This window comes from Ovis canadensis, chromosome 12 (genome assembly GCF_042477335.2).
Source record: "Ovis canadensis isolate MfBH-ARS-UI-01 breed Bighorn chromosome 12, ARS-UI_OviCan_v2, whole genome shotgun sequence".
Lineage (NCBI taxonomy): Eukaryota > Metazoa > Chordata > Mammalia > Artiodactyla > Bovidae > Ovis > Ovis canadensis.
In genome coordinates this window covers 68,127,791-68,151,694 of record NC_091256.1, presented here as the reverse complement: position 1 = coordinate 68,151,694, position 23,904 = coordinate 68,127,791, and the positions used below count along the sequence as shown (strand labels likewise).

At 38.6% G+C, this 23,904-nt stretch overlaps 1 protein-coding gene across 8 annotated transcripts in view; it reads left to right on the top strand.

The window, feature by feature from the left end:
* The window catches only part of COP1 (COP1 E3 ubiquitin ligase), a 231,047-nt gene that overhangs the window by 19,576 nt on the left and 187,567 nt on the right, over window positions 1-23,904 (top strand). For 6 of the 8 annotated variants that reach the window (XM_069546126.1, XM_069546127.1, XM_069546129.1 and 3 more), the window contains exons 2-3: window positions 6,510-6,569; window positions 16,014-16,111. In XM_069546126.1, coding sequence (XP_069402227.1) covers window positions 6,510-6,569; window positions 16,014-16,111 — 158 coding nt within the window. The remainder of the gene's footprint in view (window positions 1-6,509; window positions 6,570-16,013; window positions 16,112-23,904) is intronic. The other 2 variants (XM_069546133.1, XM_069546134.1) reach the window with 1 other exon arrangement.

Genomic DNA, 23,904 nt, shown 5'->3' with positions numbered 1-23,904 from the left:
CTGGCGTGCTGCAATTCATGGGGTCGTAGAGTTGGACATGACTGAGCAACTGAAATGAATGTCTGTTGACATCTGATTTGCGGCTTCTTTTCTCAACCTGTATTTCATGTGTTAATCAGCCCATGGAAATTATCCTTTGTCTCTAGGATTGTGGTCTTGTGGAGTTTTCACCTTGGGCACATGTGACTAGTCTTCAACAGTGAATCTGATGAGAATGCTCTATAGATTTTTTTCCGATTTTTCTTGTAGCTCCTTCTTGGGTGTCCTGTCTTGTAAATTGTTTCCTTTTTCTCATTCCAGCAAGATTGTCGTGCTCTGCTTGTGTTCTCCCTCCTTGGGCCTGGGAAACTTTCTCTTTAAGGCAACAAGCTGAATCTATGGTAGCGTTCGTTTCATTTGTCCGCTTTCCTCAGAGATCTCAGTACTGTGTTGCTTAGTGTCCAGGGTCTAAAAGCAGTTGGTTTATTTATTCTCCCTGCTGCCCATCCCGCCCCTGACTCCCCACAACCTCCCTGACCACCAGCCAGTTTCTAAGTGTGTATAGTAAGAGGGTAAGTCTGCTTCATTTAAATTTTGGCCTCAAGTCCAGAGTAATCGTGTTTCCCCTTGTTCATTAACCAGCCCAAGGCTCCTCTTTTGCTTTGTTTCACTTTGTCATATTCTTTGATTCTAGTTTTTCCTTCATTTATCCTTTGGCGTATTTGAAAATTGGGTTATGTGTTGTAGATGATGGAATTAAAAAAAAAAATTCTTGGAAGTAGCTGTCATTTCACATGGATATGTCAACAGAGAAAATGCCTGCCTCAACAGATTAGAATTTGGTGAATTAGACATGTTAGGCAACATTCCTAAAGCTGGAGTCAGGTGTAGGTGATCTGACTGAATGTAAACTTGGCTTACAGTCCCAGGAGCAACAGCTTTTAGTTCCATTATGAATTCTCCTAGTAAATGATACATCACCACAGAAATGGAAAGTATTATGTGGAAAAATCTGGGTATCAGTGACTTAGTAAAAAAGTGATTCAGGAAAGTTAAACCCTGAAGAATGAGAATTTGTTGGAAAACCTAATTATAAGTGTGTGTGTGTGTTTTCCACAAGAGTGATGTATGATAAAACTTAAATCTAAAAGAGCTTTTTAGAAAAGGGTAAATTTCCTAACTGATAAAGAAGTTTAGTTTAAGTAGCAGAGTTGTTTCTTTTTTAGTTGCATATAATGGTACGTCTTACTATTGATGTCATTTTTAGATACTGTTGAATAAGATTATATATTCCTCTCCCTACTTAATTTCTTATTTTTCTAACCTCTTCTCTTGGTTTTCTGTTGTGATTTATATGTGTTTTTGAATCTATGTGTACCTGTGAAACATATTTTTTGTGTTTTAATTTTATGTGAATCATGTTGTGTCACAGATCTTATTTTCATTTCTGTTTTCACTTGACACAGTATCCAGTCATGGTGCTCCCTGTACCTTTGATTCGTTCCTTTTGGACGGTTTCATGTTTTCTAGTATATATCTAAGCACATTTTAATTTCTCCATTCTAGTAATTTTTATCATAAAGGCTGCCTCTAATTCCCTACTGTAACAAGTATCCAGTTTGTTGCAAGTATCCTCAAGTTCAGTTAGGTCGCTCAGTCGTGTCCGACTCTTTGCGACCCCATGAATTGCAGCATGCCAGGCCTCCCTGTCCATCACCATCTCCTGGAGTTCACTCAGACTCACGTCCATCAAGTCGGTGATGCCATCCAGCCATCTCATCCTCTGTCGTCCCCTTCTCCTCCTGCCCCCAATCCCTCCCAGCATCAGAGTCTTTTCCAGTGAGTCAGCTCTTTGCATGAGGTGGCCAAAGTACTGGAGTTTCAGCTTTAGCATCATTGCCTCCAAAGAACACCCAGGACTGATCTCCTTCAGAATGGACTGGTTGGATCTCCTTGCAGTCCAAGGGACTCTCAAGAGTCTTCTCCAACACCGCAGTTCAAAAGCATCAATTCTTTGGCGCTCAGCTTTCTTCACAGTCCAACTCTTGCATCCATACGTGACCACTGGAAAAACCATAGCCTTGACTAAACGGACCTTTGTTGGCAAAGTAATGTCTCTGCTTTTGAATATGCTGTCTAGGTTGGTCATAACTTTTCTTCCAAGGAGTAAGTGTCTTTTAATTTCATGGCTGCAGTCACCATCTGCAGTGATTTTGGAGCCCAAAGAGATAAAGTCTGTCAGTGTTTCCACTGTTTCCCCATCTATTTCTCATGAAGTGATGGGACCAGATGCCATGATATTTGTTTTCTGAATGTTGAGCTTTAAGCCAACTTTTTCACACTCCTCTTTCCCTTTCATCAAGAGGCTTTTTAGTTCCTCTTCACTTTCTGCCATAAGGGTGGTGTCATCTGCATATCTGAGGTGATTGAGATTTTTCCTGGCAATCTTGATTCCAGCTTGTGCTTCTTCCAGCCCAGCATTTCTCATGATGTACTCTACATATAAGTTAAATAAGCAGGGTGACAATATACAGCCTTGACGTACTCCTTTTCCTATTTGAAACCAGTCTGTTGTTCCATGTCCAGTTCTAACTGTTGCTTCCTGACCTGCATACAGGTTCCTCAAGGGGCAGGTCAGGTGGTCTGGTGTTCCCATCTCTTTCAGAATTTTCCACAGTTTATTGTGATCCACACAGTCAGAGGCTTTGGCAGAGTCAATAAAGCAGAAATAGATGTTTTTCTGGAACTCTCTTGCTTTTTTGATGATCCAGCAGATGTTGGCAATTTGATCTCTGGTTCCTCTGCCTTTTCTAAACCCAGCTTGAACATCAGGGAGTTCACGGTTCACGTATTGCTGAAGCCTGGCTTGCTGAATTTTAAGCATTACTTTACTAGCATGTGAGATGAGTACAATTGTGCGGTAGTTTGAGCATTCTTTGGCATTGCCTTTTTCTTTGGAATTGGAAAAATATCCTCAAAGGTATTCCCTATTGACAGATCTGGATGTTTTTCTCTTAGCTCCGTAAACACATATACACACACACACAAAAATGTAAACACATGTATATTTGTATTTACATATATGTACGCACATGCTGAATGTGTACATTTTTATGATGTTTTCAGTTGAGTCGCTCAGTCGTGTCGACTCGTTGCGACCCCATGAAGGTCAGTATGCCAGGCCTCCCTGTCCATCACCAACTCCAGGAGTTCACTCAGACGTCCATTGAGTTGGTGATGCCATCCAGCCATCTTATCCTCTGTCATCCCCTTCTCCCCCTGTCCCCAATCCCTCCAACATCAGAGTCTTTCCCAATGAGTCAACTCTTCGCATGAGGTGGCCAAAGTAGTTTCAGCTTTAGCATCATTCCTTCCAAAGAACACCCAGGACTGATCTCCTTTAGAATGGACTGGTTGGATCTCCTTGCAGTCCAAGGGACTCTCAAGTGTCTTCCTCAGCACCAAAGTTCAAAAGCATCAATTCTTAGGCGCTCAGCTTTCTTTTATGTTGTGTACCTATGTACAAATCACAGGAGTGGGATTACTGGGTAATAAGTATATGAAAATTCAATGTAGGTTGCTTTGCCAGATGTCTCTTCATGAAAACTCTTGTTTTTCCATATCCTCCCTAATATAATTGGTATTCTAATTTTCTAATGATTTAATGGATGTAACATGTTAACTTAATTTGCATATTTTGATTACTACTGAATCAGAACATCTTTCTATATACTTGAAAAATAGTGTGTCTTCCCATCCTGTGAATTAGGAATTGATATCCTTTCCCATTTTTTCTGTTGGAATTTCTGTCTTCCATGTTGATTTACAAGAATTGCTGCTTTATGGTGGTACAGGAGGTGTGAATGGTGACAGCAGGGGCTTTAATCCATTTGTGATTTCTTCCTTGTTTTTGATGTTGCCACTGTGTCAGATGTCCATAAAAAGTTTGAGAGGGTCCCTAAACATTTTGGGGGGTCTGTATAAGGATTTGGGGGCTGTGTAAAATTTCAGATATCGGTATAATGTTTAGCTTGTCTGCCAGTTCATATACTTGCTATGTTTGTACTTATGCTTAGGTCTTCTAGCTCATTGTCTTCGGATGCTGTTGATAGGCAGCGTAGAAGGAGTTTTAAGCTGTTTGTTTACAGTTTCCCCTAAAACCTACCCTGAGTGTGTTTTTGCCCTTTGCAATTGGGCAGGGCTGAGAGTTGGGAATTCCCTGGCAGTACAGTTGTTAGGACTTTATGCTTCCATTGCAGGAGCCACAGTTTTTGCTCTCTGGTCAGGGAACTAAGATCCCGCTTGCCGCGTAGCATAACCAAGAGAAAAGGGAAAAAAAGAAAAAAAATGGGGGAAAAGAAACAAAAGAAAAAGAAAAAAGGAGAAAAGAAAAGGTATGCCTTAGTGACCAGAGAAATCAAGGAGTAAGTCATAGTTGTGAGAAAGGGTAGAACACAAGTGATTTGCAGATTCCAGGCCCAGGGGCTGAAGTAGACCTCAAGAGATCTTTATAAACAAGAGGAAGATCTGTTCTTCAAAGTCATTCTATAATTCTTTGACTCAGCCTTTTCTAGATTAAGAGATTTACTCTCAACTCTTCCTTTTTCTTACTAATAAAACTATATATAGAGTCCACTCAAGAAAGATAATTTTCACTCTTTTTGGAGTTTGAATGCTAAGAGATGGGCTTAGAAAACTGGAAGATTAAAAAGTAGAATATGATTCATAATAGGTTATCTTAATAATCGTGAGGTTTGAAGTATTCAAAATGTTAAAATTTTAGGACTTTCCCAGTGGTACAGTGGATAAGAGTCAGCCTGCCAACCAACGCAGGAGACATGGGTTTGATCCCTAGTCCAGGAAGATTCTGCATACTGTGGCGCTAGTGGGCCTGTCTGCCACAACTCCCGAGCCTGGACTCCAGAGCCTGTGCTCTGCAAGAAGAGAAGCCACCGCAAGGAGAGGTCTGTGTGCAGCCATGAAGACCCAAATTAATTAATTAATTAAATGTTAAAATTGGAAAGCTATATACTGTTCATATATAATGAGTAAATATTTCTATCTGTAAAAAAAAATGGCCTTAAGATACCTGCTTGAGCACCCAGTGACCAGCTGTACCAGTGTAAAATAAAATTTGTCTATCCCAGATCTGCTCTTTGGCATCCTTCAGTCACAGACTGGGATCACAGAGCACCCTGGGCAGCTCATCCATGTGTCCTCGGGAGGGACTCCCACCCCTCCTCCTTCTTCATTAGATGGAGCAAGGTGGACTTCGTTCCAAACGAAAAACTACCGAATCCCCACATATAAGAGATTTCTCCTTCTTCTGAGTCTGGAACAGACTTGACAAATCCAGTACAGTCTTTGCCAGGATCCAGTAGGTGATGAAACGCCGAGCTTGTGTGACACTGAGACTTTCTTTATGACTTACTTAAAATCTCACATTCTAAGATGGTGCTTATGCCTAGGAAACTTTTCTTGAAGGGACTGGATAAATTTTCATTTGCAGTTTAATTGTCATGTATCATCAGTAAGGACTGGATCTGTATACCAGTGACAGAAAACTCAATAAATATTGGCTTAAGCAAGTGAGGATTTGCTTTTCTCGTGTAATGTGAAGTCCAGAGAGAGACAATTCATGGCTGATGCAACTGCTGAAGAATGTTACCAAGGAGCTCATATCCTGTGTTCTTAGCCTATAGTTGTTGTCTTTATGATCACAAGATGGCTGTTGTATCTCTGGACACTTCATGGAGTTTTTGGAAGGAAGAACGGGGAAGGATAAAGGGACATCGCTTTTTGTAAGGCTTTGCGTATTTTTGGTAGACTATCCTCTCAAGAGATTGATAACCACCTTTCCTTGGCCAGAACATGTGGCATAGTTGGTGTGACTTGATATTTAACTTATCGTATGTGAAAGTAGAATAGAATAGTGGCTGAGAACATGCACTTGAGTTTGAAAATTTGGCTGTGTTACTTCCTAGCTCTGTGACTTTTAACATCACTTGTGTTGATTTCCTTATCTATAAAGGATTGAGTTAATATCATTATTTAAGTGGACATGCATAGCTTGTGTTAAGTATTAGTTATCATTAGCATCTTCACTGCTTGGAAGAGATATTGAAATTGTAACTGTAAATTTATCACTCAGGAAATTAGTTTTCTTTGAGATAGAAAATAAAAGCGCATTTAGATGAGTAGGTCTTGTGTCTGGTACCAGGGATGATCGAAAAGATGATAGAACTTACTTACTTTTGTGATTGCACCACACTGTAAAAAGTTACGGGCAAGTTACAATATTGGGGTCAGTTAAATTATTCATTTCATTCATCTTAGATCTTGATGGTCCACAAATTATTATTATCAGCAATCCACTGAAGTTCATTCAGCCCAAGAGAAATTTCATCTCTCATCAGTAAAAAGTTTGAAGATTTACCTGTGTACTGAAATATGATTTTGTTGATTCTGTTATGACTTTTTCCAATTTGTAATTACTTAAATGTATTAATTATTTTTCTATTTGTTTTTAGCCCCATCTGCTTTGATATGATCGAGGAAGCATACATGACGAAGTGTGGTCACAGCTTTTGGTAAGATGATTTTATTTAGTGAAATTGTCTTCTGGGGGGGTTTTAACTTGTGTGTAAATATAGCCAGTGAGAAGCTGCATTTTTATAGTTACTGTTGGTTATTTTGAATCATATTTCTTTGACTGATACGTCTTTATAGATTTGATGTCTCAAGGCAAACATGGTTAATGGTATAGTTTCTGAGAAATACTTTGATTTACCATGAAATAAGATATGAAATTATAATTAATAAGCTTCTGGGTTTATTGTTTAAAGAGCTTTGACTACTGTTTTAGGAAACTGGAGGCTGCCGGGTATCAGAATGAAGCATGAAACACTTTTAACTCAATCCTGAGGGTCAGATGTGAGGGTCATTAAAGCAGGCTAGCAGGTCATTGAAAAAGGATATTAGAGGATTAAAATTTTCTGGTCCTTTAACACTGTGCTCAGTGCTACTTTAGGTTGAATGTCACATAAATTAGTGTATTTTGAAAGAATTTCAGTTGTGATGAAATACACATATCGTAAAATTTACCATCTTAGTCGTTTCTGAGTGAGTAATGTTGAATATTGTTCACATTGCTGCGCAGTCTCCAGAATGTTTTCATCTTGCAAAACAGAGACTGCCCTTATTAAACAAGTCCGCATGCCCCTCTCCCCGCACCCTCTGCCAGCCCCCGTACTACTTCTGTGCATTTTGACTACGCTGGATACCGCGTGTAAGTGGAGTCCACCAGCACCTGTTTTGTGACTGGCTCCGGGCACTCAGCACAGTCGCTCCGGCCTCATCCATGTTGTGGTCTGTGTCACAGTCTCCTTCCTTTCTGAGGCCGAATGACATTTAACTGCATGTACAGTTGGCCCTACATATCTGCAGGTTCAGCATCTGTGGGTTCAACCAACTAGGGTTCAGAAGTATTTGGAAAAAAATTCCAGAAAATTCTAAAAAGAGAAACTTGAATTTGCAGCTCACTGGCAACTATTTCCATAGTATTTACATCATATTAGATATTATAAGTGATCTAGAGACGATTTAAAGTACACAGGAGGATGTGCAGTAAGCTATATGCTAATACTGTTCTACTTTGTGTAAGGGACTTGAGCATCCTTGGATTTTGGATCCTTGGAGGTCCTGGAAGCAATTTCCTGTGGATACCAAGGGATGACTGCACGTATCATACTTTGTGCGTTCATCTCTCTGTGGACACTGGCGTTGCTTTCATCTGTGAAAACCGTGGTTAATAATGCTGCTTGGAACACTGATGTATAACTAGCTTTTTGAAATCCTGCTTTCAGTTCTTTCGGGTGTTTACCTGGAAGCAGAATTACTGGATCATGTGGTGAATCTGTGTTTAATCTTCTGTGGAACCGCCGCACTGTTTTTCCTGCCTGCAGTACAATTTTACATTCCCCTCAACAGTGCACAAGGGTTCCAGTTTGTCCGCATCCTCTCTGTACTTGTTATTTTCTGGTTTGGTTCTTTTTCTTTTTTTTTAAATAGTGGTCATCCTAATGAATATATAATTTCTGTATGTTTAATTCCTTTAGTTTATTTATTTACCTATTTGACTCAAGATGACATATTCTACTTGCAATCATCTCCCTAAATTATTTACACTGTTTATTTAATATTTCTGTTGTGTTCTAATATACCCAGCAGGTATACCTGCTTCTTTAACAACCCAGTAGCAACCATTTTGCTCCCAGTTGTAGCAAGCAAAAATGTCTTCAGCCATTGCCAGATATCCCTTAGGAGACAAAATTGCCCTTAGTTGAGCATCCTGATGTAAAGCTGAAAGAGCAACATCTTGAAGTTGATGGGCCAGGAATCTAGTTCTGGGTTCTGGGTCTAAAATTTACCTTTTTCAAGTCATTCAGCCTATCTTCTGCTGCTGCTCTCCAACCCTCAACCCCATTGTCTCTGTGTCTTGTCACCTCTTCTTCTTTCACAGATTTGAAAGGGAAGTGTGAAAACAGGTTGTAAGGTGAGGTTTTCATTTTTCCTAATTGCCCTCCTCTAACTTATAATTTACTGTGGCATTTAAAAAAAGCCTAAGAGTCTGCTAAATCAGTTCAGAGATCTTGTTTCACTAAGTTGTGAAATATAATAAATTACTGATTGACTTTGTAACTAGACAGTCCTACTCTTTTCAGTGAGTCCTGTAATCTTCATGATATGTCTTTAGGTCATTGTTGGGAAGCCCCATTGGTTTCTTAAATACCCTTTTTGTCTTTCAAATAAAAATAAAGTTTAGATCCTTGTTACAGTTCAAGTTAGTGTTACACTCTGATGTGATTATGTTTTAAAGTACCTACCAGAGAGCAGTTTTTGGTAGGGTAGAGATAATAACATGGGCAGGAGCCAGTAAACCTGGAGTCTGACAATCCCAGTCCCAGGCTTGATAAACTATGAAATATTTTGTGGTGATGGTGGTTTAGTTGCTAAGTCATGTCCACCTCTTGCAACGCCATGGACAGAGGAGCCTAGCAGGCTATAGTCCATGGGATTCTCCAGGCAAGAATACTAGAGTGGGTTGCCATTTTCTTCTCCAAGGGATCTTCCCAACCCAGAAACTGAACCTGGGTATCCTGCATTGTAAGCAGATTCTTTACCAACTGAGCCACAAGGGAAGCCTCTAAATATTTTGCACTTTTGTTTAAAGCAAAAGCTCATAATTATTTACCTTACCTATTATGTGAGGCCTACGGAACTTTAGTCATGAACAATAAGTAGCCTATTGTATCAACTCTTTGCTAACTTGAATCCTGGGGCTGGTAACCTGGAGTCAAGCTGTATGCCACTTGAAGGCTCAATTCAGATTATTAACACTAAATCAAATTGAGTCACATTAACTATTTATTTCTGGTCCCACTTATAAATGATAAGTCTTTCCTAGTAACATGTTGGAGACCATAAAGCAGGAAGTTCTGTCTCTTTGTTCATTCCCACTTCACAGTGAATCTGCTATTAATGTTAGCTATAGTCTAACTTAAACTTAGTGACGTCATTTTATAAAACTGGCTTCTATATGGTGTAGAGATAAGGCTTGTTCTTTCTCTTTCCCCCTTGCGGCCTCCAGGTTGTCCACTGTCCCCTGCTTCTCTGACCTCATATATACCAATGGCTGATTTACTATTTTGCTTTATTAAAAATTAGTTACAATTAATAGGGTCCCTCAGTCTTGTCATCACAGCATACCTGTGATCCAGCCTGAGGGTCACTTTGCCTGTTGGGACTTTTGACTAATCGACCATCTTGTACTTTACTAGTACCAGGTTGTTATATACAACCACTGGTACTAATCTGTTCTTTCTGTACCCCCTTCTTTTTTGAGAATTTTCTAATTACTCAGTTTTCTTTATCTGTTCATCCCTGTTGACTTAGACAGAAAAATCTATTGTATTTTGTAGGTAGGTAAGCACTTAATAGGAAAAACAGAACATCTATATACATCTGTGGAGAAATAGTCATCCTTTGTGATCGGATCTACACTTACTAGGGAACACAGGTACTACCCATTTATGTCAGCACACTGTGGTACTAAGTTTTTTTAAGAGTTGCAGTGTGAGTAGCTATTGAAAACTTCTCAGATGGACCCCAAATGCGTATATCCTTCTTATCTCTTCATGCTCACCTATTTTGATTGCTAGTTTAGGTACTTTCTCTTCTTTTGGAATCCACAGCATTGCATTTGGACTTGTGTTGGTCAGGTAGATAGATGAATGAGAATGAATTAGAGTTACTGTGATAGGGCTTCTCAGGCAATGCTAGTGGTAAAGAACCTGCCTGCCAGTGCAGTAGATATCAGTCGCAAGTTCAGCCTCTGGGTTGGGAGGATTCCCAGGAGGAGGGCATGGCTACCCACTGCAGTATTCTTGCCTGGAGAATCCCCATGGTCAGAGAAGCCCAGCGCCTACAGTCCAAAGGGTTGCAAAGAGTTGAACACGACTCAAGCGACTTAGCATGAATGCATGTGATAAGAAATACTGAAACTTTCTTGGAGTATTTTATATGACCCGGAAGGCAACAGAAGTATGTCTCTTTTTTGTTTATATCTGTTTTTTCATGTATTCAGCATTTATTGAGTTCCAGCTCTTCAGTGGGATATTAGGCTAGATATTGAGGGTAGAGAGATAAATGAAACAAATCTCTGCTTTTAATTAGCAAATAGAGCTGCTCTGAGACATAAACACAGATTAAGTACAGAATAAGACAGTTAGTATTTCTCAAACTAGAGAGGATCTACCTGAGGTGGTACTGAGGTAGTAGATGTTATAAATTTGATGCATCTTGTCATCACTGCACTTTTGTATAGTGGGATGTAATTTGATACATTTAAATTTTACAGTTTAGTTGGGTATTATGAAGTACAGTGCAGAAAAGTCATTTGAGCTTCTGTTTCTGGTTGTGTCCGAGACTTCTTTTTTCCTTCTGGGAGAGGATGGAATGATAATAAGCTTAATGACAAGAGATATGATCTGGGGGTTAAAGAAAGGAGAGGGGAATATTCTGCTGGATTCAGAAACAATTTTTATATTGATAAACTCTCTGTCTTAACAATTTAGTTTATTCTCATCATTTTGTTTGCTCATTTTCTAACTAGCATTTCTTTTCAAAAGCTATTTGCTATAACCCCAAATGTCCTTCTTCTGTTTATCTGTCAGCCCCTGTCTCCCACCTTTAATAACCTTCTCAGATTCTCTCCTTTTTGACTTGCTTTATTTGAACATGAAGGTGTCTTTTAGTTCCTGATGGTCACACAGAGTGGCTTGTGGGATCTTAGTTCCCCAACCAGGGATCTAACCTGGGACACAGCAGTAAAGTGCAGAGTTCTTATCACTGGACCTCCAGGGAATTCCCTGCAGTTTTGTTATTTTTTTTGTAAGGATTAAGTCTTGTCATGTGGGCAAGTATTCTGGTAATATTAATTCATTTCCTTTTCCTCTAAGACTATAAATGTTTCCATGTTGGAACTTTTAATCTATTGTATTTGCATATCTTCTTTATGCTTTTCCCTTGCAATAAAAATAAAAGCAATTTAACATTAAAATGAAAAAAAAAATACTATTTCTTTCAGTGAAATTTCCATGTAGGAAATTTTTTCTCCTATATGGAATCTATCTTGTGGTAATATGGTATTCCTAGCCTGGTCATAGTTCCAGGGGGCAGGGTGGTGATACTGTTTCTGGAACACTGTGCAAGTCATTTGTTCACTGTGTGAGTACCTTTTATATGCCAGATGTTTAATCTCTAGGTCCCTGTGCTGTGCCAGAGACCACCATTGCAGTGATTCTCTGTCGCATCCTCCTCTTTTGCTTGTCTTCCAGTAACAAATGTGAGATGAGAAAGTAGATAATAACGAGAACAGAGCAACCTGATAGTTGTAGGTTTTTGTTTTGATAAGGTGGAAGAAAGTAGGCAGATACAAAAATCTCCTTCAGTTTATGAAGGTGAAGTAAATTTATAGCAATTTGGACCCAGAATAAAAAAGGTACTGTCAGTGGATAACCAGCAGGGACCTACCATATAGCAGAGGGAACTCTGCTCAATATTATATAATAAGCTAAGTGAGAAAAGAATTTGAAAAAGAGTGGATGCATATATATGTGTAATTGAATTATTTTGTTGTTCACCCGAATCTAACACAACAGTGTTAATCAACTATACTCCAACGTAAAACGAAATGTTAAAAAAAGATATTGTCTTTTTTTAGACATCATCTTTATATACATAAATCACTCTAATAAAATCTTAGAAGTAACTTTTTTTCCTGATTATTAGGAGCAGTACATGTTTGCTGTAGAAACTTGTAGACACTGCCAAAGAAAAAGTTTCCCATAATTGTATGACCCAGAGGCACATACTGTTAACATTGTGGTGAACGTCTTTCTTGACTTATTTTAAATGTACGCATTTAAATGCGCACAGTTTTGGCGTGGAGTCTCTGGGATTTTTTGTTTACAGATTATCGTGTCATCTGCGTACAGTGGCAGTTTTGCCTCTTTCCTTTACTTTTGCCTTTTATTTCTTTTTCTTGTCTGATTGCTACGACTAAAACCACTAGAACTAGTGAATGAAGTCAGCAAAGTAGCAGGGTAGATCAGTATTCAGGAGTCTGTTGTGTTTCTTTACACTAACAATGAAATGTCAGAAAGAGAAAGTAAAAACAAGACAATCCCATTTAAAATTGCATTAAGGAAATTAAAATACCTAGGAATAAACTTAACCAAACTGTAGTGCATGGGGTCATAAAGAGTCAGACATGACTGAACAGCAACAACAAAGGATAATGAAAGATCTGTGTGCTGAGAATGATAAAGCATTGATGAAGGAAAGATGATACAAAGAAGTGGAAAGATATTCCTTGCTTTTGGATTGGAAGAATTAATACCGTTAAAATGGCCACACTGCCCAAAGCAATGTACATATTTAATGTGATCCCTATCAAATTATCCATGGCACTTTTCACAGAGCTAGGACAAATAATCCTAAAATTTATATGGAACCATAAAAGACCTTGACTTGCCAAAGCAATTGTGAGGAAAAATAGCAAAGCTAGAAGCATAACCCTCCCAGGCTTTGAACAGTACTACAAAGTTACAGTAATCAAAACAGCATGGTGGCACAAAAACAGATGTATGGATCAATGGAACAACATAGAGAGCCCAGAAATAAATGCACATGCATATGGTCAATTAATCCCAACAAAGGAAGCAAGAATATACAATGGGGAAAAGATAGTCTCTTCAGCAGGTGGTGTTGGGAAAGCTGGACAGCTGCATATAAATCTATGAAATTAGAACACTCCCTTATACCATACACAAAAATAAACTCAAAATGACTTACAGACTTAAATATAAGAGATGGTACCATAAAAGTTATAGAGGAAAGCATAGGCAAACATTCTTTGACCTAAGTTACACTAATGTTATCTTAGTTCAGTCTACCAAGGCAAAAGATAAAAAAAAAAAGCAAGCATAAATAGATGAGACCTAATCAAACATGTGCTTTTGCACAGCAAAGGAAACCATAAACAAAATGAAAAAACAACATACAGACTGGGAAAGAATATTTGCAAATGATGTGACCAACAAGGGCTTAACTTCCAAAGTAAACAGGCAGGTCATGAATCTCAGTGTCAGAAAAAAACACAGCCCAATTAAAAAATGGACAGAATAAACATTTCTCCAAAAAGACATATAGAGGGCCATCAATTGGGTGGAAAGATAGTCCACATTGCTAATTAGTAGAGAAATGAAAATCAGAACTACAGTAAGTATCATCTCATATTGGTCAGAATGGACATCATCAAAAAGTCTACAAATAAGCAATTGCTGGAGAGGGTGTGGAGAAAAAGGAACCCTTTTGCGATATTGGTAGAAAGGTAAATGGGTGCAGCCCTTGTGGAAAACAGTCTGGAGATTCCTGAAAACACTAAAAACAGAGCTACCATATGATCCTACAGTCATACTCCTAGGCACATATCCTGAGAAAATGCTACTTCAAAAAGATGCATGCACTCAGATGTCCATAGCAGCACTATTTACAGTAGTTGAGACAGGGAAGCACCGGAAATATCCATCAACCAATGATAAGTGGATAAAGAAGATGTGGTATATATTCAGTGGAATATTATTCAACCATTAAAATAAAACATTGGCATTTTAGCAACATGGGTGGACCTAGAGATCAAGTGAAGTAAGTCAGGCAGAGAAAGACAAATATCACTTATAAGCTGAATCTAGAAAAATAACACAACTTATTTATAAGACAGAAACAGACAGACCTAAAAAACAACTTATGGTTACCAAAAGGGAAAAGGGATGGGAGGGATAAACTGAGTGTGGGATTAATAGATACACAGCATTGTATATAAAATAGACAACAAGGATTTACCATTGTTTAGTTCACAGAACTATATTCAGTACCTTGTAATAACCTGTAATGGAAAAGAATCTGAAGCTGCTCATGTGAAACTAACAAAATATTGTAAATCAACTACAATTTAATGAAATTTAAAAATTTAAAGAAATATACACATACACAATTTTTTAAAACAGAAATGGAATTGTATCCACTGTGTTAAAGATTATTTTTATTCAGTGACCTAGTGAAAGTCACTCAGTTGTGTTCGACTCTTTGCAACCCCATGGACTATATAGTCCATGGAATTCTCCAGGCCAGAATACTAGAATGGGTAGCGAGCCCTTCTCCAGGGGTTCTTTCCAACCCAGGAATCGAGCCCTGCGTCTCCTGCATTGCAGGCGGATTCTTTACCAGCTGAGCCACAAGGGAAGCCCAAGAATACTGAAGTGAGTAGCCTACCCTTTTCCAGTGGATCTTCCTGACCCAGGAGTCGATCTGGGGTCTCCTGCATTACAGGTGGATTCTTTACCAACTGAGCTATCAGGGAAACCCTAGTAATGTAATGATTATTTTCATAATGTCAATTTGATATTTCTTTTCTATTTAGTTGAATGACATTTTCAAAGTTTTTATTATAAGGCAATATACAATTGTCAAAAGCCAAGCATTACAGAAATAAATAATCTGAGAAGGGAAAAATTTATCATAATCTTATTTCTCTAGCCAGGCCTGTAATAGTTATTATTTTTCATGGTTTATAGTTACATATTATGATTTTTATTGGCTCTATACATTTGATTGATATTTACAAATTTATGTAGTCAATTTCCTAATGTTTTGGTTGCTTCTAATTTATTTTGCTGTTTACAAATAACTTTGAATTGAAAAATTTTCTACTTATATATATTTGCTTATTTCCTAAAGATAAATTCCAGGAATTAATATCACTGCATCAAAGAGGTTTCACAGCCTTAAGAATTTTCCATACAATTTGTCTTCTAGAAAGTTATGGTAGTTAAATTTCCTGCAACAGCATATCAAATTATTCATTTGTACATGTACTCCTAACTCTGATAGCCTTTTGTTTATTTTTCTATTCTGATTGGTAAAAGGAAGTATATAATTTTAAATCACTTTATCATCCTAGTGAAGGTGGTGTTTCCCATGTTTATTGACTTATTTTTGGTTTGTTGATTTTTCTGTTCTTCTCTGATTTTCTTTTTATTTGAATGAGCTCTTCTTATATTAAGGATATCAGCACTCCAAGAACACAGTTTGTTTGCTTAACTAAATTGTAGGCTTTTGTTTTTTTTCCTATTGTTATGTACCGTTTAAATTGCATAAACTTACATTTTAAATTTTATATCCTGTAGGCTTGTTACTTGTTTATTTTTAAATAACTTTCATATACTATTATCTAATAAATGTCCTATGTACCTTTTTATGATATAGAAGTATAAGCTGAGATAAACTTGATAACTGCTAGATTACTTATGTTGAAAATGAGGAATAGAAAACTAATAGGCATTATTTTGTGACCAGTTTGCTAATTAGTCACTGATTTAATGAAGCCTATTTTATTTTTTCTTTGTTAATAGCTACAAGTGTATTCATCAGAGTTTGGAGGATAATAATAGATGTCCCAAGTGTAACTATGTTGTGGATAATATTGACCATCTGTATCCTAATTTCTTGGGTGAGTCTTTGGAATGATTTTTAATTTTTAAAAATATTCAGTCCCCAAAAGGTTGTGCTAGCACTAATTTATTTAGAGAACGTAACGTAGAGGTAAGCATATCTCTCTGTCCTAGTCACCAGAGTGCTTTCCCTGTCTTCTTGGGTTGTGACATTGATTACACTGATAGCTAGGTAGAATGTGAGGCTGTAGGAGAATACCAGAGTTCCAGACCCCTGTCTCTGTATCTTGTTCTGCATTCTTGATTCTGTTTTGGGGCAGAAGCAGTGGAGGAAAAAGTTAACGGAGAATGGGAAGGCGGGGGGCGGGGAGTTGAGTATGAGGACTCCTGGATGAGGGAACAGGAGTCTAGGGAGACAACTGAAAAGAAAACTGGGGAAAGGAAGGCATGGATATGGAGCATTTGAGGGAGGAATGGTGCCTGGAGCAGACGGACACAAATCGGGAACCCTTAGGGTGAATGGCAAGTAGTTGGGATTAATACCTAGTCAGAGACCAGGTATGAAAGTCTAGAAATTTTACATGTTGAAAAGCCTTAGGTTGTGTGGAAAGTCTTCAGTTTGAGTTTTTGTGAAGGAAGATTAATTTTAAGATGTGGATAGGCAAGAAGTAGGGCACTATTGGTTTTGTATATCAGAAAGGATAATTCTTCTTTCTAAAGTGTAACACACTTAGAGGTAAGGATATATAGATTCTGACCGCCCTGTGTTTCAGTTGCGGTTTGATTTGTTTGGTGTTTTTATAATATTAAATCATGACATGGAACCTGTTTAGCCATGGCTTTCCATTTTTTATTTCTGTTCTGTAATTCCATTGACTTCAACCCTTTCTTCTCTTTGATTCCTCACTGCACTCCAGTATCTTTTCATAAAGGAAAATAAATTATTGGATGATTGCATAGCAGAAAGGAATCCTAAAGAAAATATTTTGATGATTTTCTGGTGAAATACCAAACTCTTCTAGATAGAGAAAGTCTTGTGACAAACTAGGAGAGTGAACTTAGGAAAAGAAGAAATACTGACTGCTGATGCTCTGTGGGACTGAACTTCATGAGCTGAGTTAGGGAAACTGAAGTCCTGCAGAGCAGAAGCCTTTATCCTTGAACGTACAAACATGGATAGATGCTAGTTTATGAGTTTTAGAATCACGTTTCTTTGAGTTCTTATAACTCTAGAAAACTACTCCTTCTTTTGGAATGGTTAAATGCAGCAAGGAAATCAGTGGTCTTAAGATTTTGGTATTTACCAAAAATTTCAGGCAGTATTCCTTAATGAGACCATAAGTTAGAAATTCTCTTATGTAAATTTCTAAATAGGGTGAGAACACCATATGGAAGGAATGTGAAAATATTAACACTAAGATGTAATTTCATAGTTTATATATTCTCAAATATATACATTGAGTGAATAGTAAAGTCATAATTACTGATTTCCTTAGCTAGATATTATCTTCATTATGATCTAGTTTTTAATCTTCTCTTTATATGGGTAAAGAATTTTGGTTTTAGGTAATTTAAGCGTTAAGTATTTTATGCCCAGATTTGAAGTCTAAGTTACAATGCAGCTTCCAGTATGAGTATTTATGTCAGCCATAGAAATAACATTTCATCCTGATATATTTATTCTCACTGCCTGTCACCCTTTCCAATCTTTACCTTTGTACAGTGACAGTCAAATCCTTAGGTTCCTGTGCACTCAATAAGCTACTGAGATCTGTTTCTGAAAATGGTATATCACTTTTTTTTTTCTGTACTGGGGAAAAAAAACAATTTATTCCCATTGATTTAGTTTGAAATCACATGATATATATAATGCCTGTAGTTCTTTGCTGGACTAGAAAAATGTTGAGCCTTCTAGAAGTAATATCAGATTTCCTCTTGAGCATCATAAAATAAGTGTAAGTTATATGATTCTGAGGTATTCTAATATTTTTATTGATAGATTAGGATCCTTCACTTTTAATGCTTTACATTTACTTGAGTCATGGCTAGAGGGCTGGGCTACACATTTTCAAAAAGATCTTCAAACCTTTTTGCTTGGATGGCACAAAAAAATTCTGAAAAATGATGTACTTCCTACATTGATGCCATATTTAAATTAGCAGCCAGATTTTTCTTTGTAAGTTTTAGTGGTTGTAAAGAATATAGTTTAAAAAGTATTATAAATATGGTTATTTAAAAATAAACATTTATCTCTTTTTAAAATGTATCTAGTGGAAACTGAATACTATAGTGATTTGATACTTATCATTGTTTCAAAAATAAAGACTTTGCATTAACAATGAGAAATTTTGTGTTTTGTCCCTTTGAATTTCTGCTTAAATTGCAAATTGCCCACATAATTTTGTCATTATGTATTTTTGGAACATCCCTGGTTAAGACTCCACGCTTCCAATGCAAGGGGGCACAGGTTCAACATTGGTAGGGAAATTAGGATCCCACATGCTGCACAGTGTGGCCAAAAAATACACACACACACACACACACACACACAGGCTTGAAATTCTTACTGATTTATCTGTCATACTTTTCTGCAACAGAAAATAGAAATTACAGACTTTGAAGTTTCTTTTGAACTTTTGAATGTATTTTTTCTGATTTGTAATTATTCGACATGCATTTGATCAAATAACTATGTACAAATTTTATAAAGTATTAGACATAAAAATTTATTGAAAGTGGCTGCTTAATGTGTGATGGTGTTCTTCTCAATTAGATCCATTGCCACTGATAGTTATTACTAGGACAGGGATTCAGTTTCATTTATTTTTTTTTATTTATTTAGGATCATCACAGTTTTTTAAAAAAATTGAGATATAATTGACATATAACATTGTGTAAGTTTAAGACTTCCTTTTTATTTTGAAAAGGGTAACTCATGAGAAACTCAGCGTACATAAATACTTTGATGGGGATTGAAGGAACTTTGTTCCAGCACTGTCACTTATTTCTTTGACCTTGTTGTGAATTACATGCTTCAAAAAAAGAAGCACTCATTTAGTTAAAAAAAAAATTTTTTTTTTAACCTGCCATCAGTTCAGTTCAGTTCAGTTCAGTTACTCAGTCATGTCCGACTCTTTGCGACCCCATGAATTGCAACACGCCAGGCCTCCCTGTCCATCACCAACTCCCGGAGTTCACTCAGACTCACGTCCATAGCGTCCGTGATGCCATCCAGCCATCTCATCCTCTGTCGTCCCCTTCTCCTCCTGCCCCCAGTCCCTCCCAGCGTCAGAGTCTTTTCCAGTGAGTCAACTCTTCTCATGAGGTGGCTGAAGTACTGGAGCTTCAGCTTTAGCATCATTTCTTCCAAAGAAATCCCAGGGCGGATCTCCTTCAGAATGGACTAGTTGGATCTCCTTGCAGTCCAAGGGACTCTCAAGAGTCTTCTCCAACACCACAGTTCAAAAGCATCAATTCTTCGGCGCTCAGCGTTCTTCACAGTCCAACTCTCACATCCATACATGACCACTGGAAAAACCATAGCCTTGACGAGACGGACCTCAGTCAGCAAAGTAATGTCTCTGCTTTTGAATATGCTATCTAGGTTGGTCATAACTTTTCTTCCAAGGAGTAAGTGTCTTTTAATTTCATGGCTGCAGTCACCATCTGTGGTGATTTTGGAGCCCCCCAAAATAAAGTCTGACACTGTTTCTACTATTTCTCCATCTATTTCCCATGAAGTGATGGGACCAGATGCCATGATCAATGTTGAGCTTTAAGCCAGCTTTTTCACTCTCCACTTTCACTTTCATCAAGAGGCTTTTTAGTTCCTCTTCACTTTCTGCCATAAGGGTGGTGTCATCTGCATATCTGAGGTGATTGATATTTCTCCCTGCAATCTTGATTCCAGCTTGTGTTTCTTCCAGTCCAGCGTTTCTCATGATGTACTCTGCATAGAAGTTAAATAAGCAGGGTGACAATATACAGCCTTGACGTACTCCTTTTCCTATTTGGAACCAGTCTGTTGTTCCACGTCCAGTTCTAACTGTTGCTTCTTGACCTGCATGCAGATTTCTCAAGAGGCAAGTCAGGTGGTCTGGTATTCCCATCTCTTTCAGAATTTTCCACAGTTTATTGTGGTCCACACAGTCAAAGGCTTTGGCATAGTCAATAAAGCAGAAATAGGTGTCTTTCTGGAACTCTCTTGCTTTTCGATGATCCAGCAGATGTTGGCAATTTGATCTCTGGTTCCTCTGCCTTTTCTAAACCCAGCTTGAACATCAGGAAGTTCATGGTTCACATATTGTTGAAGCCTGGCTTGGAGAATTTTGAGCATTACTTTACTAGCGTGTGAGATGAGTGCAATTGTGCGGTAGTTTGAGCATTCTTTGGCATTGCCTTTCTTTGGGATTGGAATGAAAATTGACCCTTTCCAGTCCTGTGGCCACTGCTGAGTTTTCCAAATTTGCTGGCATATTGAGTGCACAACTTTCACAGCATCATCTTTCAGGATTTGAAAGAGCTCAACTGGAATTCCATCACCTCCACTAGCTTTGTTCGTAGTGATGCTTTCTAAGGCCCACTTGACTTCACATTCAAGGATGTCTGGCTCTAGATGCGTGATCACACCATCATGATTATCCAGGTCGTGAAGATCATCTGTTTTGTACAGTTCTTCTGTGTATTCTTGCCATCTCTTCTTAATATCTTCTGCTTCCGTTAGGTCCATACCATTTCTGTCCTTTATCAAGCCCATCTTTGCATGAAATGTTCCCTTGATATCTCTAATTTTCTTGAAGAGATCTCTAGTCTTTCCAATTATGTTGTTTTCCTGTTTTTCTTTGCATAGATCGCTGAAGAAGGCTTTCTTATCTCTTCTTGCTATTCTTTGGAACTCTGCATTCAGATGCTTATATCTTTCCTTTTCTCCTTTGCTTTTTGCTTCTCTTCTTTTCACAGCTATTTGTAAGGCCTCCCCAGACAGCCAGTTTGCTTTTTTGCATTTCTTTTCAACGGGGATGGTCCTTATCCCTGTCTCTTGTACAGTGTCACGAACCTCATTCCATAGTTCATCAGGCACTCTATCTATCAGATCTAGGCCCTTAAATCTATTTCTCACTTCCACTGTATAATCATAAGGGATTTGATTTAGGTCATACCTAAATGGTCTAGCGGTTTTTCCTGCTTTCTTCAATTTGAGTCTGAATTTGGTAATAAGGAGTTCATGATCTGAGCCACAGTCAGCTCCCGGTCTTGTTTTTGCTGACTGTATAGAGCTTCTCCATCTTTGGCTGCAAAGAACATAATCAGTCTGATTTCGGTGTTGACCATCTGGTGATGTCCATGTGTAGAGTCTTCTCTTGTGTTGTTGGAAGAGGGTGTTTGCTATGACCAGTCCATTTTCTTGGCAAAACTCTATTAGTTCTTGCCCTGCTTCATTCCGCATTCCAAGGCCAAATTTGCCTGTTACTCCAGGTGTTTCTTGACTTCCTACTTTTGCATTCCAGTCCCCTATAATGAAAAGGACATCTTTTTTGGGTGTTAGTTCTAAAAGGTCTTGTAGGTCTTCACAGAACCGTTCAACTTAAGCTTCTTCAGCATTACTGGTTGGGGCATAGACTTGGATTATGGTGATATTGAATGGTTTGCCGTGGAAATGAACAGAGATCATTCTGTCGTTTTTGAGATTGCATCCAGGTACTGCTTTTTGGACTCTTCCGTTGACCATGATGGCTACTCCATTTCTTCTGAGGGTTTCCTGCCCTCAGTAGTAGATATAATGGTCATCTGAGTTAAATTCACCCATTCCAGTCCATTTTAGTTCGCTGATTCCTAGAATGTTGACATTCACTCTTGCCATCTCTTGTTTGACCACTTCCAATTTGCCTTGATTCATGGACCTGACATTCCAGGTTCCTATGCAATATTGTTCTTTACTGCATCAGACTTTGTTTCTATCACCAGTCACAACCTGCCATAATCATTAACAAATCCACTTCTTTCTTCAGTTTTAATGAAAGAAAAGAATTGGAAGTCATACACTCCAAACACAAGCGGATTTGGTTTTCTGGTCTTTAGACTTATGCATTTTTTTGTCAAGATAGGTATTTTGATTTTTTCCTTGCATGCCCTAAGCCCTACACTACAGTTCCTCCTTTTTCTTCTTCCTCTGTCTTTCTTCTTTCCTTCCCCTTTCCTCCCAAAGGGGCACAAATCTCACTTTTTGCCTTTCTATCCTCTTTGTTCTTCAGTTCAGTTCAGTCATTCAGTCGTGTCCTGGCTCTTTGTGACCCCATGGACTGTAGCATGCCAGGTTTCCCTGTCCACCACCAGCTCCTGGGGTTTGCTCAAACTCATATGCATCGAGTCGGTGATGGCATCTAACCATCTCATCCTCTGTCATCCCCTTCTCCTCCTGTCTTCAATCTTTCCCAGCATCAGGGGCTTTTCCAGTGAGTCAGTTCTTTTCATCAGGTGGCCAGAGTACTGGAGCTTCAGCTTCAGCATTAGTCCTTCCAGTGAATATTCAGGACCGATTCCTTTAGGATGGACTGGTTTGATCTCCTTGCTGTCCAAGGGACTCTTAAGAGTCTTTTCCAGCACCATAGTTCAAAACTATCAATTCTTTGGCGTTCAGCCTTCTTTATGGTCCAACTCTCACATCCATCCATGACTACTGGAAAAATCGTAGCTTTGACTAGACCGACCTTTGTTGGCAAAGTAATGTCTCTGCTTTTTAATATTCTGTCTAGGTTGGTCATAACTTTTCTTCCAAGGAGCAAGTGTCTTTTAATTTCATGGCTGCGGTCACCATCTGCAGTGATTTGGAGCCCACTGTTTCCATTGTTTCCCCATCTATTTGCCATGAAGTGATGGGACCGGATGCCATAGTCTTTGTTTTTGAATGTTGAATTTTAAGCCAGCTGTTTTACTCTCCTCTTTCACTTTCATCAAGAGGCTTCTTCCTCTCACATGTAGGGAGTTCTGGGGACCCTTCCCCTTACCAGGCTGTTCTTTGTCTCAGTGTGTTCAGTACTGGGGACTTGTTAGGTCCCTTGTTGAGCATGAAGCTGTTCCAGGCCACCAGCTAGGACTGGGAAGCTGTGTTGAAGCCTGAGGACGTGAAATTACAGAGTGGGGCTGTGGGCAGGTGAGACTGGGGGTTGCGGAAACTGGGCTCTCTTTCTCTGCTGTTGCTGGGAGGCTCATGCAGGGTGAGGGGGTGTGTCTCCTGCAACCTCTGCAGTTGCTCTCCTGCACTCCTACGAGGGCTTGCTCTAGCTCGCCCTGTCCTTCTGTGATGCATGATTGACCTCCAGCTACCCCCCTACCCCTACCACCCCCCCTCCAGCAATCTGTTTTCTAGTGTTCTCTGTGGATAAAATTTGTAAATTGAATGGTCTTAGCTCCCTAATGAATGACCTTCTTACTCTTTAATGTAAAAGACAACATATATGCAAAATTTAAAATCTCTGCTTTACAAAAAGTCACCAACACATATAATGTCTTTACTACTGCCAAGTACTTTTCCAGGCACTTTTTACATTCTCAGTCCTATGACATAGGTAGTTGTTGTCATCTGTATTCCTCCCATGGGGGAAGTAAGGCACAGAGAAGGCAAGTAACTTGTGTAAAGTTTAACAGCCCCAGTAAATGATGGAATTGGGATTTGGTCCTGACTTGAGTATGTGCTTTTACTTTGCTATCTTGCCTCTGAAATGACAGTTGCTAGAATGAAATCTTTAGCAGTAGAAAGACATTTTGTTTGTTTGGTGTTTTTTTTGGCTGTGCTGTCCTTGTGATGGAGTGTGGGCTTTCCATTGCAACATGTAATCTTCCCTGGTTGTGGCAT